The 14,811-nt window shown below is 42.3% G+C and overlaps 1 protein-coding gene and 1 long non-coding RNA gene across 3 annotated transcripts; one reads left to right on the top strand and one right to left on the bottom strand.

The window, feature by feature from the left end:
- The first annotated feature begins 472 nt into the window (after nucleotides 1-472).
- LOC124142899 lies at nucleotides 473-4,265 on the top strand. Of its 2 annotated transcripts, none has more exons than XR_007218818.1 (2): nucleotides 473-1,253; nucleotides 1,716-4,265. It is a non-coding gene; the product is annotated as an uncharacterized LOC124142899 (long non-coding RNA). The 2 variants fall into 2 exon arrangements; XR_007218817.1 differs by having other exon boundaries at nucleotides 473-1,328.
- Nucleotides 4,266-5,131: 866 nt separating this feature from the next.
- LOC124142898 (heat shock protein 70 B2) lies at nucleotides 5,132-7,470 on the bottom strand. The gene has a single exon (XM_046511593.2). The coding sequence runs from the start codon at nucleotides 7,205-7,207 to the stop codon at nucleotides 5,300-5,302; it is 1,908 nt and encodes a 635-aa protein (XP_046367549.2). The 5' UTR covers nucleotides 7,208-7,470; the 3' UTR covers nucleotides 5,132-5,299.
- Nucleotides 7,471-14,811: the final 7,341 nt, after the last annotated feature.

Below are 14,811 nucleotides of genomic sequence, written 5' to 3'. Positions count from 1 at the left end.
CTTTATACTCGGATCTGTTGAACTGGACATGTCAACTTCCTGGGTGTCTCGAACTCATATGGGAGTCCCAAGTATCCAAATTAATTTTTAAATTCCTGATGTCTCGAACAGTTCAAAATAACGTCCCCACACTCGCCAACTTTCAGCTCACTTCTCAAACAGTTGACGGACCTCACTGTGATAAAGGCAGGCTACCTTCTTACAACATGCCAATATTCAATGAAGCCTAGTTAACAAGCACACATTACATCAATTGTCCAATGGAACAGTAAGATTGATGATGGCCCTGAGTTGCCGCCTCCGTCACTACCTGCAGCACTGGGGGCGGTCGGGTTCCCTACTGGTTAAAGCCTTCGCTCGTCATGCCGAAGACCCGGGTTTGATTCCTGACATGGGTACAATGTGTGAAGCCCATTTCCGGTGTCCCCGCCGTGATATTGCTGGAAAATTGGCGTAAAAACATACTCTCTCTCTCTCTCTCACTCACTCACTCACTCACTCACTCACTCACTCACTCACTCACTCACTCACTCGCAGCACTGAAATGTAGTGTTGCGTCAAGACCTGGTAATAATCTCTCGTAATTCTCAATGAATTAAAAAAAAATGTAATTATAAAAAATACTCAAATGGCAAAAAGATAATATATATATTTATGAATATTTACAATAAAAGAGGTTCTTTGTCTGTTGCCAAACATGTCTACAGTGCACAGTTCAGTACTCATGCTGTAGGGAGTATTGTTTCTGTTCTCAGCAGCCAGCCTCTTCTTTGGTAACACACATGCCTGTGTACAGTCCTACACACTCTCCTGTAACACATTCTGAACAACCTGTATGGTGTTCTGGTAACCTTGGTAACACATTTGCCTGTGGTACAGTCCTACACACTCTCCTGTAACACGTTCTGAACAACCTGTATGGTGTTCTGGTAACCTTGGTAACACACATGCCTGTGGTACAGTCCTACACACTCTCCTGTAACACGTTCTGAACAACCTGTATGGTGTTCTGGTAACCTTGGTAACACACATGCCTGTGGTACAGTCCTACACACTCTCCTGTAACACGTTCTGAACAACCTGTATGGTGTTCTGGTAACCTTAGTAATTCACATGCCTGTGGTACAGTCCTACACACTCTCCTGTAACACGTTCTGAACAACCTGTATGGTGTTCTGGTAACCTTGGTAACACACATGCCTGTGGTACAGTCCTACACACTCTCCTGTAACACATTCTGAACCTGTGTTCAGGTAACCTTGGTAACACACTTGCCTGTGGTACAGTCCTACACACTCTCCTGTAACACATTCTGAACCTGTGTTCAGGTAACCTTGGTAGCACACATGCCTGTGGTACAGTCCTACACACTCTCCTGTAACACATTCTGAACCTGTGTTCAGGTAACCTTGGTAACACACTTGCCTGTGGTACAGTCCTACACACTCTCCTGTAACACTTTCTGAACCTCTGTTCAGGCAACCTTGGTAACACACATGCCTGTGGTACAGTCCTACACACTCTCCTGTAACACATTCTGAACCTGTGTTCAGGTAACCTTGGTAACACACTTGCCTGTGGTACAGTCACACACACTCTCCTGTAACACATTCTGAACAACCTGTTTGGTGTTCAGGTAACCTTGGTAACACTTGCCTGTGGTAGTCATACACACTCTCCTGTAACACATTCTGAACAACCAGTATAGTGTTCAGGTAACCTTGGTAACACACATGCCTGTGGTACAGTCATACACACTCTCCTGTAACACATTCTGAACCTGTGTTCAGGTAACCTTGGTAACACACTTGCCTGTGGTACAACCATACACACTCTCCAGTAACACATTCTGAACAACCAGTATAGTGTTCAGGTAACCTTGGTAACACACATGCCTGTGGTACAGTCCTACACACTCTCCTGTAACACATTCTGAACAACCAGTATAGTGTTCAGGTAACCTTGGTAACACACTTGCCTGTGGTACAGCCATACACACTCTCCTGTAACACATTCTGAACAACCTTGTCAGTTGTTGAATGAGAAGAAACATTAATTGGGTACTAATATTGTTATTTGTATATGAATTGCAGCAGGAAAGCAGGTATCTCGGCTGTATCAACTAATAATACATTCCTGTTATGCCTCCATTTTAAACATGGAATTCTTTTTCCCCTTCCTTTAATCCTGCTGTATGTGACAGACTTGCTTCCAGCATGTGATGCTCTTTAAGCAGTCATGATGGGTCTGTCCCTAAAAGTGGTTCAGCACTCTCTTCCATCAATGTAGAGCAATGGTAGTTACAATAGTTGAAGCCCTAAGTTCACTTTGCAGAACAGGACATGGCTCATTTCATGGTTTCTGGAGGATATGAATGCCATTGCTAATTGCTGTTGAAGGAAATTCCTGCCTAAAGCCTTCCTAGAATCCATTGTAGATGTGGATTAGATGAAGTCTGCTTGTGTTCAGTCACTGCGTGTGTTTGTGAGCACATTTCAAGGTGGACATCATTGTATTTGTAGATGCAACTTGTACTGTACATGTCTCCTGGTGTTAGTCTCATTCAAATCAGATCTTAGATCTCGCTAAACAAAGATCTGAGGATATCCCATGACAGGTCAAGTCAGAACGACCTTTCATCTGACCAATGAGAGTTTCACTTACAGATCAAGAAAGTGACGGTCGGAATGTGTTTTCTAATCATGCAAACTTGAAAAGGTTCACCCGTAGCTTTCCAATTGACAAAAGCATGTATGTCTCTCGCTTCAATAAGAGAAACATTTTAACATAAGAGACTTCACATTGCCCGTGAGAAGTATTGCCACACAGTCTAAGCCATCTATTACACATTCTTGGCTGTTCTTTAGTTCACTTTTCAAATTTTGAATTGAGAACTTTTTCAAAATATTTTTTAAAGCATAGTCTGGAATGGAAGTCACCAGTTTGAAACTAGTGCCATTTCGCCCAAGAAAGCAGCTTTCTGACTGACAATTGCCAATGTCTTGTTAGTCATTGGTCGCTCAAATTCACGAAAGGTCGTTCTGGCGTGACCTGTAATCTGATGTCCTCAGATCTTTGTTTAGCAGTAGAGAGAACTAAGATTAGATTTTAATGAGATGGTGTTATTGGCATGGGCTGTTGACACCCCATGGTCCACCTGCACAAAGCAATCTTAGTGCTGAGGTGAGGACTCCCATACTGTAACATAGGCTGTGCAAGTGGGCCCTGGGCCCCGTAACGCAAAGCGATCTTAGCGCTATGTAAGCCTTTGTTAAAGTATGGGAGCTATGATCACCTCAGCGCTAAGACAGCTTTGTGCAAGGGGGCCCAGGTATCTACTGTCTATTGGCAAGGGAGGTTGACTGTTTGCTATGTGTGACAGATCAATCTTGTAACATGTTTTATGTTTTGGTTTGTCTAAGAAAGACTTATAACTTAACCAACAACACTCGATTGTTCAAGTATATCTTTACTTCTCTGAGCTCATAACATGAGACAAGAGTTACTTCCCTTGTGCCGTATATAACAGTTATGTGCGTCTATCATAATTTTGCCACATCCTTCTCACACCAGATTAATTTTAAACACAAAAATAAACTTAAAGATAAATCTTATTATGCAAAACTTGCAAAATTATAGTCTTTTGATAGCACTGTTATTGTCCTAATGAAGATACTTTGTAGCACTTTCACACAAATTATCAAATTAAAGTCTTTGATGAACATGACATAACACAGTTATTAGATTAACACTTTAACACGGATAGTCTTTGAACTTTGCAGGCATCTCAACCAGTCTTCCACTTTAAGTTCTCACTTCCCACTTCTGAGACCATGGGGGGCGGTCGGGTAGCATGGTGGTTAAAGCGTTCGCTTGTCACACCGAAGACCCGGGTTCGATTCCCGACATTGTTATAATGTGTGAAGCCTATTTTTGGTGTCCCCCCCCCCGAGATATTGCTAGAATATTGCTAAAAGACGTAGACAAGAGTTACTTCCCTTGTACCATATATAACAGTTAAGTGTGCCTATGACAATTACGCCACAAATTGCTTGAATGTAAGTATCCAACATGACACAGGTAGCTGGGTGCATGGCAGTTTGACAGGGCTGGAAATTAATATGTAAATTAAGAAAGTAAAGGTACTGAATACATAAGCAAGAATGTTGTGGAAATTATTTCTATATTTATCCAATTTACATCTGTATTATCAAAGGAACAAGTGTTGTTTCTAAAGACTCGCAAAAATAAAACACAAAATAGATTGATTTCTGTTTGTTTTTCTTGTGACCGTGATCTATCATGTCAAGAGGATGGTCCCAGCAGAATCTCCAGTGATCATCGCTCTCCTTGTCTTGATGTACAGTCCACTGGATGTCGCTCTATGTTCCCAAGGACTTGAGTTCACTGTGTGATGTTTAATGTTTTTATTGTGAATTATCCTACCATTTTCATGTTAGTTTTATAAATAATGATTCATATTTAAATCATATAGTTTGTTAATGCGTTCCCTCAGCAACCACCCTGCTCCCCCCCCCCCCCCCTGGATATCTCCCCCTACCCACTGCCACATGGATACTAGGTGTGAAGCAATTTGTGTTGCTTTTCTCAGCTGACAGCTAAAATCATTTGCTTGTACATAATGCAGCTTTCCTGATGGATTATCTCCCTTTCACCACACTTTGAACTGACTCCAGCTATGAGAAATAAACACAAGAGCCAGGTACGTAGCTGACAATTATGCAACACAATCCTTGCTCATCTGAGATTCAAACTCAGCAGGCCTAATACCTGCAACTCTGCACAGTGATCCTCCAATGACAAGGACACCTGTGCACCCTTTTGAAGTTGTACTGTTGCCTCTGAAGAAGCACGTGATCCTGGTCCTGGTATAAGTCTAAGCACCAAGTGCCAACATTTCACCAGCCTGGAACTATTGGAGCAGGTAAACCCGAAGTTGACAGTGTGAGCACAAGTATCTCGACACGATTCTCATTCAACCAATGTCATGCTCCACACAAGCAGTTGATCAACTCTCTGCATCATTGGGGTACACCTTATCCAGCAAATGGGTAAAATAACATCTTGCACCTCACATCTTTCCAACACAAAGAACCCAAACATCAACAAGTGTTTGTTTTTTTGTTATTTATTATGAGAACAGTATCAAAAATACAACAATTGTATAACAAGAAGAACTTTTGCAAAGGCATTTACACATAAACAGTGCTCAAACAGATTAATCAACATTTATCCACCAACATTCATTCATACAACATTACACATGTAATGAATGTGTCTAGTCCATCTCCTCCACACTGGGCCCCCTGCCGGCCCCGCCCTGCTGCTTCGGACGTCCCTGACTGTGGAGTTTGGACATTACTGGGGAGCAGAGTTTCTCCAGCTGCTTGTACTGCTGCTCAAACTCCTCCTTCTCCGCCAGGGAGTTGTTGTCCAGCCACCGCAGCGTCTCCTCACAAGCTTTGCTTATTGTCTGCTTGTCCACATTCTCCATCTTGCTGCCCGTCTCGTCCACACTGGCCCTCACACTGAACACGTAGTTCTCCAGGCGGTTCCTGGCAGCGATTCTCTCCTTGTGTTTCTCATCCTCTTCCTTGTACTTCTCAGCTTCAGACACCATTCTATCAATGTCGGCCTTGCTCAGACGACCTTTGTCATTACTGATGGTGACGTTGTTGGACTTGCCAGTGCTCTTGTCAACTGCAGTCACATTCAGGATGCCATTAGCATCAATGTCAAATGTCACCTCAATCTGAGGCACACCTCTGGGGGCTGGGGGAATACCTGTGAGCTCAAACTTGCCCAGAATGTTGTTGTCTTTTGTGAGAGCCCTCTCCCCTTCAAACACCTGGATGCTGACGCCTGGCTGGTTGTCGGAGTAGGTTGTGAAGGTCTGGTTTGCCTTAGTGGGGATTCTTGTGTTCCGATCAATCAACTTGGTCATCACACCTCCAGCAGTCTCGATACCCAAGGACAGCGGAGCAACGTCCACCAGCAGAACATCCTTGATGGCGTCGCTCGTGTCCCCACTCAGCACGGCGGCCTGCACAGCAGCTCCGTAAGCCACAGCTTCATCGGGGTTGATGGACTTGTTCAGATCTTTGCCATTCATGAAATTCTGCAGCAGCTTCTGAATCTTGGGGATTCGTGTGGACCCTCCCACCAACACCACATCGTGGATACGAGACTTGTCCAGTTTAGCATCTCGCAGAGCTTTCTCCACTGGCTCCAAGGTGGAGCGGAACAGATCGGAACACAGCTCCTCAAATCGTGCCCTGCTAATTTTGGAGTAAAAGTCCACTCCCTCATGCAGGGAGTCAATTTCTATACCCGCCTCTGTGCTGCTAGACAGAGTTCTCTTGGCACGTTCACATGCAGTGCGCAGACGTCTCATGGCACGTGCGTTGTTGCTGATGTCCTTCCTGAAATTCCTCTTGAACTCCTGGAGGAAATGGTCCACCATTCGGTTGTCAAAGTCCTCCCCTCCCAGGTGGGTGTCCCCAGCAGTTGACCTCACCTCAAACATGGAGCCCTCATCTATGGTCAGCACAGACACGTCAAATGTGCCACCTCCCAAATCAAATATGAGCACATTCCTCTCCCCCTTCAAGTTCTTGTCCAGGCCATAAGCCAGGGCAGCTGCAGTAGGCTCGTTGATGATTCTCAATACTTTCAGCCCTGCAATGGCCCCCGCATCCTTGGTCGCCTGTCTCTGAGAGTCGTTGAAGTATGCAGGCACTGTTATCACTGCATCAGTCACCTGCTGTCCAAGGTACGCCTCAGCTGTCTCCTTCATCTTGCTCAGCACCATGGAGCTGATTTCCTCGGGCGCAAACGTCTTCTTTTCTCCCTTGTACTCCACCTGTAGTTTGGGCTTACTGCCTGAACTGTTGACAACGCGGAACGGCCAGTGTTTCATGTCGTTTTGGACAGTACTGTCCTCAAATTGTCTGCCGATTAGTCTCTTGGCGTCAAACACAGTGTTCTGTGGATTCAGCGCCACCTGGTTTTTAGCGGCATCCCCGAGCAGACGTTCAGTGTCGGTGAAGGCCACGTAGCTAGGGGTCGTTCTGTTGCCCTGGTCGTTGGCGATAATCTCCACCTTTCCATTCTGGAACACACCAACACAAGAGTAAGTGGTTCCCAGGTCTATGCCAATGGCGGGAGCTTTTCCTTTAGGCGCCATTCTCTTCAAAACAACCAACTTCAATAATATCTTCTTGAACTAAGTCACTTCAGTGTAGCCTATCTGACAGACAGAAAGTGTGTGGTCTCCCTCTCTGCTTCGCTGTGTATCGTTAGTATACAGTAGTGTACGCTTCCAGCTTGGTGTATGGCTGTGGTCTGACAGACCGCCTGTATATATACCAGTCCCCTTACCTTCTCCATACTTCCACACCAGCGTGGATTTGTGTACAACCGTCTCGTCTCTTCCGGAAACCTCTAGAATGTGACGTCACAACTTACAGGGGAATCCCTGTAAGGGAAGTAACTCTTCGCAGATTCTCGAATTTGCTTTTGGCAACTCAACATGTCGTTTATTTCCTGAATGATGTCATGGTGCCACTTATCTTGTGCGACTTAGGAACTGAGAAAACGTTACATATTCCCTTAATATATGTTCTTAAAAGATGACAGACAATTGGATACATTTACAAATTTTGTTTGGGGTTCAAGATCACATATCCGTTTACATGTTTATGTTAGGGCCCATGTTTTTGTGTAAAAGACTAGTATGCTGGCCACAATGACCTCTGGGTAGGAGAGTGGAACAATATAGACTGGCTTGTCGGATTTTGTAATAAGCCTGTGATCAGTTGCAAATTATTCTACAAGATTCTTAAAGTAAATATTTTGCACTCAGTGTTATAAAGGGGTATAGTTTTCAGAATTTTATCATAAAATATTTCCTTTCCTTTCCAAGACTATTCACAAGTAGATTACCTTTCTTAAAATGTAAAATGCTGAGAAAATGTACTTTCAAGTTAATTTGTTTTTGTTTATAAGCAAATATTTCCCTGGATTTAACTGAATCATGTCTGTCCCTCAGCTGAACCAGAATGAAAAAGAATGCCTCAACTAATGTTTAACTATTGAAAAAATGTAACAAATTATGTTTATCAGACACTCAAATGAACGTGAGTTACACGTATTCTATCATTTTTATCTAAAAAGAGAAAGAAAAAATACATTCGGGAAAACTCAGCTGCGTTACAAAGTACCAATACCCAAAACATTACTTGTCCAAATATTGTTGTCAATATAAACATTAGAACATGTAAGGAGTACTTACAAATGTCCTATCATACATTTCCTAAAACAAGTTCCCATTTGCATTAACATTGGATTTTATTCGCACTTAAAGTTCCTTGTTGAATATGAGTTTATGTATCACAGCAATCTAGCACTATTGAAATTATTTTTCATTTTGTGAGACCTAACGGAGTTGAACGTCTCAGTGGATTAGGCTAATTCATTTATAATTTGCTGATTAATTAAATACATTAATACACTGCATTGATCGAGAAAGTACAACTCATATATCATATTCTCCAATACCAAGAGAAACATTATGTTAAAGACTTTAACCTTCGTTAGTTGATAATCAGATAATTTGTCGGTTATGAGATTTTACCCATAGACACCCCGGTGACAGAAGAAAAATGAACGCAAATGACTGCATAGGGTATTTATATAGCTCTACACAAGATATACATAATATTCTATGTAGTAGGCATACCATCTGTTTAACAGCCATAAGTGAGGTATAATAGTAATTAGGTAATGAGGATAATTTGGCAATAGTATGTGTACATGTAGTTCAACTTACGGAGATGAGTCAATCAATATATGTGATTAAATTATGTATGTAGTGTGTACATGTAGTGTTTGATAGGCATTTATAAGTTGGGAGAACATGAATACATGACACTTTCTTATGGAAAGCAACTTCTTTTATTCTTTGTATGACGTTTCAGGGCTACTGCTTGCTCTATCATCGGGTGAATGACTTGTGAGTGCATAGAATATATATATAATGATGTTTACACAACACAAGGTGGGATGAATTTACAAAGATAGCAACATAACGACAAAGCCAATGACATAGGATTAGAAATCTATGCCGTACAAAGAATAAAAGAAGTTGCTATCAATAAAAAAAGTGGCATGTATTTATGTACATGTATATATACCAGTTGTGACCAATACATATGAGATGGTGTCACTTTGCTGGCACCAGGGTATGGCAGGCCATGTTTTACAGGCCAGTAGGGAGAGGGTAAACAGTTCGCTTCAAGGTTCCTTCGGTTTCGCCATCTTCACACAAGTCTCGGGGCGTGCATGGGGTACAGTCATGTGTACAGTCCTTGCGGAGTGTAGCGGATGAAATAGTACATTTAAACATATAAATCTCATTAATATCACATCATTTACTCCCGTATGTCATCTCTCTTCACGGAAAGAGGTAACAGAGCTGAGGTTGATGAGATTGGACGAAATGTGATGATGATAAGAATGAGCGAACCAGCTCAATATATTATTTGTGAAGGCAGGTGGGTGACATGAATTACTGTCAGTGTTTTGGCCGTGGTCATTTATAATCAAGGGATAGTGTTATAGGATACGGGTCATAGCTGGAAACCGTCGACGATCAACTGGCTAACATGACGAGAAACATTAGATGTTGTTTCTGTGGTACACATACTTTATGTATATGTATGTATATATGTATATAAAGAGGTATATATTCCCTGTTAGACTTGGAACTGATTTGAACATACGTGTTGGACGCATTCCTGAATCACGTTTGTTTCAAAGAGTAGAGATTCCTAATTCAGAGACACATACACTCTTTAAAAAATGAAAGGTGGTATGTGGTTCATTGAACCTGACTACACAAAAAATCCGGTATATACATTGGATATAAGTTATTGGAAAATGTTGATGGCCTGATATTCGACAAACGGTGCGTCAAAACGCAGCCATTGTCGATTTGCAATGTCTTAAACGGCATTATTTTCACACTTGTAAAAAAATGTCACGGAGGAAAACAGTAAAGCAAAATGCACGTGCAAATTATGGCATGCGTAACTCTTGGTAGTGGCTATAAAAAGGCAAGCATAAGCCAATATTTGTCATTCAATTGTCAACATTTTTCATGTTCGAAAATGCCGAGACTCAGCGCTCCCGATCGGAACACCGCCACAGGACGTATCCAAAGAGGGGAATCGCAGTTTTCTGTTGCACGCTACTTCAAAATCCACCACAGCACCATTTGCCGCCTTTGTGACCGATACACACAGTTCAATTCCACTGCAGACCGTCCGAGAACCGCCCGCCCGAGAGGACGACTGTTCATCGCAAAGCCACAGCAACGGAAACTGCAGCACGCATCCCTGGTTTGAGGAGGATATTGGACCAGACTGTCAGGAACCATCTTCACGAGTCTGGAATCCGACCCAGATGACCTGTTATCGTCCCTGTTTTTCAAAGATCCATCGACAGCGCTGGTGCCATACCTTACAGCCTTGGAACTGGAGACGAGTGTGGTTTAGCGATGAATCAAGATTTATTATTCACCGGCGAGATGGAAGACAACGGTTTATCGTCGTCGAAGTGAGCATTGGCCCCTAATTGTGTACGTGAATTCGACAAATTCGGTGGCGGTTGTGTCATTGGATGGGGGGCCATATCCTACACCACGAGATCTGACTTGGTTGTTGTTCAGGCAAATGTGACAGCAAATCGCTACATGAATTACATTCTTCAACCTCACCTTCTTCCACTCATTGACCACCAGAGGGAGCTGTTTCAACAGGACAACGCTCCGTCGCACACAGCTCGTATCACTATGGACTACCTTCATAATGCCAACATCAACGACTTGCCCTGGCCGTCGAGATCTCCTGATCTCAACCTAATCGAACACCTCTGGGATGAGCTGGATCGACGTGTACATACGTCAACGTCAGAACACGCCGCAGACACTCCCACAACTTGCCAACGCGTTACAAGCAGAATGGCGCAGAATTCGTACACTTACACAGTCAGTGCCGAGGAGATGCAGAGCCGTGATTGCTGCCCGGGCGATCACACGAGATACCGAGTTCAGCGCAAACTTGTGGCCTTATGTAAACATGACAATGAACAGTTTCCAATGCCTTTGTACAACGACACGTGAGCTCTAAAATTTCATATTTGTGTCTATGATATTAAATAAAATATATCGACTTTATTAGGTACAATAAAATTACTAAGATTCTACCTGTGCGTTTCTTATTTTGAAGAGTGTATTGTATAAGACTACAGAATTCAAGAATGGAATTTGTGGAAGGATTGATAAACTTTAGTATATTATCCATATCAATGGTATTTCAAACTTTTTGCGAAAAAGCATGGAATATTCATGTTACACTTATTAACAGAAGAGTGATATCTAACAGTCTGGAAAAGTCACCACGTAATATACACACGTGTGAGCAACGAGAGGTCACCAAGATGGCTATTCCGGGAAACATGGCTACTGCTCTGGAAAACCAATGTATAGATAACATTCTTTATGTAATGCGTCATGCGTAATGAGAGACCGGAATTAAAGAGAAGTGTCATTTTTATCTGTCCTCCGCATTTCGCTTATGTTTGGTTGTTGCTTTTTGGTATTATCAACCAGGTTTCATTTACAGTGCCGTGATTTATGGAGATTTCAACACTGTCATAAATTCGGAAAGACATATGATGGTGTTATTTCCCGAAAGAGAAATGATTAGTCACCTACCCGTGGAAGCTATTCTCATGCGAACATGTTCTGAATGTTCGACGACAATATATACGTATACAATAACACTGCGACTTACAATTAGAAGTAATTATGACAGTCAGGGTGAGTGAGTGAGTCGAGTTTAACGCTCCCAAGTACAATATTGTGTCAGTTAAACCAAGGCGTGTCAGCGTCATGTGGGGGGAAAACCTGATATGATCTAGGTCCTTGACATTCTCCATTTGGTGAACCCACAGAACAGATATGGTGCTTAAATAGCAAGTCCCATTATCAGTTCGAATCCTGCACACTTAAGGGTCACAACTCTGAACAGACAAACGTCTCTAACTGTGTGTAAGCCATTTCAGATAATATGCAACAAGCTACAGAGAATTACGGACTGTCTGTGGTGATCAACCCTACGAAGAACGTAAATCTGTAGATATTATGACGTGATGTTATTTAAGAACTCACTTTTACTTTGTGTGAGTTCATTGGATTATGAACCTTCATAGAGTGTGGGCCAAACTGTATGAACTTCGGAGCAAAGTGAATTCGTCCCTTCGTTGTACCCAAAAGGACGCTGAGACCAGCTGTATCGCGGGAAAAGATTGTTCTCAACAATTAGATCTAAATATTATCAGCATTAGGACTATCTCCGTAAGTTAGTGACAATGAACCTGTAGTGATAAAAAATGTTAGACTGCTAGTCATCTTTGATCAATTGGCCGATCATTCGAGGCTGATTATAAAGACATGTCGAATAGGATGTTCGTTCGGGCATGCAGTAAAACACTCCAGTGTATGCTAACAACCACTGACCCCACGTGTCCAAACGATCAGAAACAACGCTTGTGCATGTGTCGTTCATAGGATTATGTGAACTTCAGTTTCACGGACATGATCGACGTCAAGAACAAATTCAAAACGATTGTGTGTGTGCGTGCGTGCGTGCGTGCGTGCGTGCACCTCTCTCTCTCAAACAAGTTCAATTGTAAAACACACGTGTACGTTGTTTCCACATTTTTTTGTTGCTTGAAATATACGTTGTTAACCATGTTAAGCGAAACTATTGTTCTTTACAAATAAATGTCAATAGTTGTTGAACGTTTACAATCTCTCGCTCGCCTCAAACCCTTCTTCCACTGGTCGGGGTTTCGAATCCCAGCTCTTCACTGATGGCTATCCCTTGGCTTTCAGCTACATAAAACGTGGTAAATGTCGACATCCTCACTCTGATACCTCTCTGTGTCAAAACATGAGGACACCTCCATAAAAGGTCGGGTCAGCTGAATCTGAGCGAACTTTGACCGTCGAAGCTGCAGAAAAGGAAGTGTTGATTCTTGAGCCAATCAGATGTCAGCTTTCTCATGCGATTCGGCTTCGTTCCTTTACCACCTCGACCTGCATAATTTCAGAATTTAGCAAAACGTTTAGAAATTGGCTTGGACGTTATCAGATGTGTTCACATGGATGAGAACTAGATTTTCTTTATTAAACAATTGACTGCATGTTAAACCCAACTCACTCACTCACTTGACCAAACGCTGGGCAATATAATCCGGGGACGGGGGAGTGGGACAACACATGTTTGAACACAGACTTCCTGTTGTTAGAGACCTGTCATTTCAAATAATACCGAGTTCGTTCAAGTAATATCACAATAAAGTGTGTAAGCATCCTCGAGTGTCCAGGGCATCGTTACTGGCGTATCACCGATTCTGTATGTTATAACAGTAAGGCGGTATAATACACTGGGGAATCGAAGGTGGCGTGGGAGAGGATATAGAGAATCTCACCCGAGTGTCTTTTGATATCAAATATATCAACACGAGTTGATAAAAGTGGAAAAATTCCGAGGCTTGCTGAGGATTTTTGCCACTTTTATCAACAAGTGTTGATATATTTGATCCAACATCATTCTTCCAACTTTTTCAATTTGTAGACAGTAATTAGCAGTGTTTTCAGTGTAAAAAGTACTGCTAACAGCTTCAGTAGCAGAGCCATTAGTGATGTCATTTGATTGTGACGTCATGGTAACCGGTGACGTCACAATGGTCTGCAAAGCATTGTGATGTAATTTCATTGCAGCAATATCTACAGTGTAGATATCGCTTGATCTAATGCAAGCGATATCTCTTGTGGGAGCCAGTTTTGGATGATAAATGTGTTTTCTAGGGCAGGGGACGCGATTTGTTGAGTAGAATATGACTTCTAATGATAAATGACGAATAAAAACACTAAAACTATTTGCTGTGTCCATCTTGGTTAGCCTTTGTGTTTCTTGTTTCCTGACACAGTTCTTCTTTCCTACATATACACTATATATGGAGCGATGCGTCTTTAAATTTTATCTCCCTCACTCACTATATATGCAGCCTATTTGGGTATCGGGCGGTCGGGTAGCCTAGAGGTTAAAGCGTTCGCTCGTTACGCCGAAGACCCGGGTTCGATTCCCGACATGGGTACAATGTGTGAAGCACAATTCTGGTATCCCGCGCCGTGATATTGCTGGAATATTGCTAAAAGCGGCGTAAAAGCATACTCACTCACTAACTATTTGGGTATCCTTTGCGGCGTAAAGCATTATTCAAACGGTCCCTTTCATGACGTCGAATAGTGAATGAACTGTCACTTAAAGATATATAATGAATAAAGTTTTATGCCGTCTTTATCCGTTGGTGCACTCATGTGCCTGTTGCAAATTGAAACGGTGTATTCGTGTACATTTGCCTCCTCAAGAGATGAATGAGATTGTGGTAAAACATACAAATTGCATAAAAAGCTTTTTCCTGAAATCCACCCATCAGAGATATATTGTAGTGCCCTTGTTTTCATGTTCCATCGACATCGACATCGTCAAATCCGGTTCTGCGAAAATATGAAGTTCGCTCCGTATTTGGATAGTATATGTAGTGGCATGGTTACATTGAGATGGAGATGAGATATGATATATCTTGTTTTGAGTATATGTTTCTTTGTTGTTTTTTTTAACACCGCATTCAGCAATATTCCAGCTATATGACGGCGGT

Source organism: Haliotis rufescens, unplaced genomic scaffold (assembly GCF_023055435.1).
Source record: "Haliotis rufescens isolate VD_foot unplaced genomic scaffold, xgHalRufe1.0.p SCAF_6, whole genome shotgun sequence".
Taxonomy (NCBI): Eukaryota; Metazoa; Mollusca; class Gastropoda; order Lepetellida; family Haliotidae; genus Haliotis; species Haliotis rufescens.
Note: the sequence above shows the minus strand (reverse complement) of the source record. Positions and strands in the feature narration are given on the sequence as shown.

What these genes read in the sequence shown, in the direction of transcription:
- LOC124142898 (XM_046511593.2), bottom strand. Translation starts at nt 7,207, where the DNA reads ATGGCGCCTAAAGGAAAAGCTCCCGCCATTGGCATAGACCTGGGAACC.